The sequence below is a fragment of the Cyprinodon variegatus genome, unplaced genomic scaffold (genome assembly GCF_000732505.1).
Source record: "Cyprinodon variegatus isolate N-32 unplaced genomic scaffold, C_variegatus-1.0 Scaffold317, whole genome shotgun sequence".
NCBI lineage: Eukaryota > Metazoa > Chordata > Actinopteri > Cyprinodontiformes > Cyprinodontidae > Cyprinodon > Cyprinodon variegatus.
This window is the reverse complement of record NW_015150770.1, coordinates 864,858-868,614: the sequence shown is the minus strand read 5'-3', so window position 1 is coordinate 868,614 and position 3,757 is coordinate 864,858. Positions and strand designations below refer to the sequence as shown.

Below are 3,757 nucleotides of genomic sequence, written 5' to 3'. Positions count from 1 at the left end.
ATGACCTTCTATCAGACCTTCTCTGCATCTCTACAGGTTCCTCCATACCTGAGATCGTCCAGACCCCACCCTGGATCCTTCAGTCCAGCCGACAGCAGCTTCAATCCTGACTCTCCTGGATGGTTGTAGCTCAGGTCCAACTCTTTCAGATGGGAGGGGTTGGATCTCAGAGCTGAGGCCAGAGAAGCACAGCCTTCCTCTGAGATCAGACAGCCTGACAACCTGCAGACACACAATTCAACACAAACATGTTCGTTCTCTATATTTTTATTTTTGCATTTTCTCACTTTAACTTGACATTGTGGATCTTAGCAGCAAATGCATTAAGGCTCCAAATGCTTATATAGTATAATAAGATCTTCTCCAAACTATATCAGAATCTTCATGGCTTATTTTCTGAGTTACTGTTCTCCAGTATATCATTCCTTAAATATATCATTCATTCTTGCTGTTTTCTCTTATTGGTAAGGCTTGCTATACCTGCCTGCCTACCTACCTACCTACCTACCTACCTACCTACCTACCTACCTACCTACCTACCAACCTACCAACCAACCAACCAACCAACCAACCAACCAACCAACCATCCATCCATCCATCCATCCATCCATCCATCCATCCATCCATCCATCCATCAATCTCCTTCTGGGTCTCCTCTTGGTGGGACGTGCCCAGGACACCTCACCATGGAGGCATTCAGGAGGAATCCTAATCAGATGCCCAAGCCACCTCAACTGGCTCCTCTCCATGTGGAGGAGCAGCAGCTCTACTCTGATTCCTCCCCGGATGACTGAGCTCCTCACCCTATCTCTAAGGAAGAGCCCAGACACACTATGGAGAAAACTAATTTGAGCCGCTTGTATCTGGGACCTTGTACTTTTGGTCATGACCCAAAGCTCATGACCATAGATGAGGGCAGGAACTTAGATCTAACGGTAAATTGAGAGCTTTGCCTTTTGGTTCAGCTCTGTCTTTACCGCTATGGACGGTACAGCGCCCGCTTCACAGCAGAAGCTGCATCAATCTTCTTGTCAATCTCCCGCTCCATTTTCCCCTCATTCAACAAGACCCCAAGATAATTAAGCTCTTCCACTATGAGCAGCACATCCTCCCCAACTCAGAGTAGACACTCTACCCTTGACTGGCTCAAGACCATGGTCTCGTGTTCGGAGGCAGTGATCCTCATCCTGGTCGCTTTACACTCGGCTGCAAACTGCTCCAGCAAGAGCTGTAGATAACACCCTGATGAAGCCAATAGAACCACATCATCCACGAATAGGCCCAATCCTAGGTTCAGCCACTGACATTGATTCTTGTCCTCGGACAAGCGTGTGCGTCCCAGATGCATCGGTTCAGGATCTGGTGTTTGGGGCGGACTAGGAAACCAACAAAGGTGTAAAGGGAGCAGGATGAGGAGCTGGTTGAGGACTCAGTGACGTTCTATGCAACGCTCCATGAGACGTAGATCTATCCATGTGGCAAGGTCATCCTGCTGCTTCAGGGTCCGAGGGTAGTCCAAGCTGCCTTTTGCTCTCTAGACATCGGGTTTCTGATTGTTACCGCAGACCGTTCTATCTGCCTAGAGAGTTCATTGTGGTTAGCATCACTGCTATATATGTTCCCCCCAGCACTAATACAAAAAATGCCATGAGTACTCTATACCAGGCTATTTCTGAGCTCCAATATGTACACAGGGACGGCGTTTTCTTCATCGCTGGGGATTTCAACCAGGCTAATTTGAAGACTGTTCTACCTCATTTTTACCAACATGTAGACTTTGCAACTAGGGGACAGAACACTCTAGACCTGGTTTATACCAAGAGCAACCCCCGCCCCATCCCAGCTTGTCAGATCACCTTTCTGTCTTCTTATTCCTGCATACAAGCCGCAGCTTATCAGAGCTAAACCAACAGTGAAGGTCAGGGTGTGGACTGAGGGGGCCATGGAGGCACCCAGGACTGTTTAGAATGCTCTGACTAGAACATGTTCAAAGCTGCAGCAACTTATGATAACAATATGAAGATTGATGAATATGTCATTACTGTGTCAGCCTGCATCAACAAATGCATTGAGGACATCAGCAGAACAAAGAACAACATTACCTGGGCCAACATACCACCCTGAATAACTGAGGAGGTTCAAAAATCGCTAAGAGCACTGAACTTAGCCTTCCAGGATCTCTTCCACGAGGCCAGCAACACCAGGAGGATGTGGCAAGGCATACGGGCGAACAAAGACTAAAACACACCCTCTCCCCGAGTAGATGCAGCAAAAGCTGACTTCCTAAATGAACTAAACTAATTCTTTGGAAGGTTATAGGCACTAAACAGCACTCCAACAGTGAAAGCTGTTCCCCATCAGGGGGAGGAGCCACTCTACCTTACATGTGGAAGACTCTAAGAAGAGTGAACCCTAGGAAGGTACCAGGCCCCAATAACATACCTGGGCGAGTGTTCGAGGAGCCAGTTCGAAGAAATTCTTATATTTTGCAAAACTGCAATAAAAACACTTTCTTCGCATTATATAATTCTTGGGATCTGCAACTGGACCTAACTGCCTTGTAAAAACAAAAAGACCAGATGTAGTTGAAGGATGATAACATGGAATATTTGGTCTCATGAGGAGGATTTCTAATTTTCATGGCAATACTGCATTTGCAAAAATTGAGCATGTTAGAAATTGGCTGAATATTAACATAGCTTTGTGCAAATTTGTAATTGAAGAAAATTGGTAGTAAAACTTAACTTTCACTGACTATCAAAGTGTCTACAGAAGGGGCACGCTTTGAGATTTCCTTAAACTAATCCTAAAACACCAAAGATAAACTTATGTTTAGATAATTTTAACCTCTGTGATAGAGTCAAGAAAAGAAGCTGAGACAAAGAATTAAGCTGTGGTTTGAATTCAAAGAAAATAATGGTCAGACAAGTAAGGTTAACGAATCCATTATTGAATCAATTGCATCATATTGAATATCAGCCAATCACTGACATCTGGTTTCAGCAGGATGGAGAATATTTACCTGAGAGTTTCTAGTTTGCAGTTTGGACTCCTCAAGCCAGCAGAGAGAAGCTTCGCTCCTGAATCCTGCAGGTAGTTGATACTCAGGTCCAGTTCTCTGAGACTAGAGGACTGGGAGCTGAGAACTGAGGACAGAGCTGCACAGCTTTCCTCTGAGAGGTTGCAACCACTCAATCTGGGGAGATGTGGAGAAAAATATGTTAATAAACGATTGATCAAAATTCATTCCAGTCTCTAATATTCCCATAGAGAGATTGATGGATTTGCCTTATTTTGCACATCTACATGAATGAACTGAATCAACATGAATCCATATTTACCCCATAGTTAGCAACAACAAATACAGTAACAATCAGTGTCCTTACAGAGCTTTGTTGGAGGCTTTAACCACTGGAAGCAGCCTCAGAAGAACTTCCTCTGACGCAGAGTACTTCTTCAGGTCAAACACATCCAGATCTTCTCCTGATGACACTAAGATGAAAATCAGAGCTGACCACTGAGCAGGAGACAGTTGATGTGTAGAGAGACTTCCTGACCCCAGAGACCGTTGGATCTCCTGGACCAGAGAACGATCCTTCAGTTCATTCAGACAGTGGAACAGATTGATGCTTTTCTCTGCAGAAACATTCTCACTGATCTTCTTCTTGATGTACTGAACTGTTTTCTGATTGGTCTGGGAGCTACTTCCTGTCTGTGTCAGCAGACCTTTCAGGAGACTCTGATTGGTCTGCAGTGA

The 3,757-nt window shown here is 44.9% G+C and overlaps 1 protein-coding gene across 1 annotated transcript in view; it reads right to left on the bottom strand.

The window, feature by feature from the left end:
* The window catches only part of LOC107090939 (E3 ubiquitin-protein ligase Midline-1-like), a 22,677-nt gene that overhangs the window by 3,397 nt on the left and 15,523 nt on the right, over window positions 1-3,757 (bottom strand). Inside the window, exons 5-7 of the mRNA XM_015384594.1 lie at window positions 3,387-3,757; window positions 3,023-3,196; window positions 49-222 (exon numbers count right to left, since the gene is read on the bottom strand). Coding sequence (XP_015240080.1) covers window positions 49-222; window positions 3,023-3,196; window positions 3,387-3,757 — 719 coding nt within the window. The remainder of the gene's footprint in view (window positions 1-48; window positions 223-3,022; window positions 3,197-3,386) is intronic.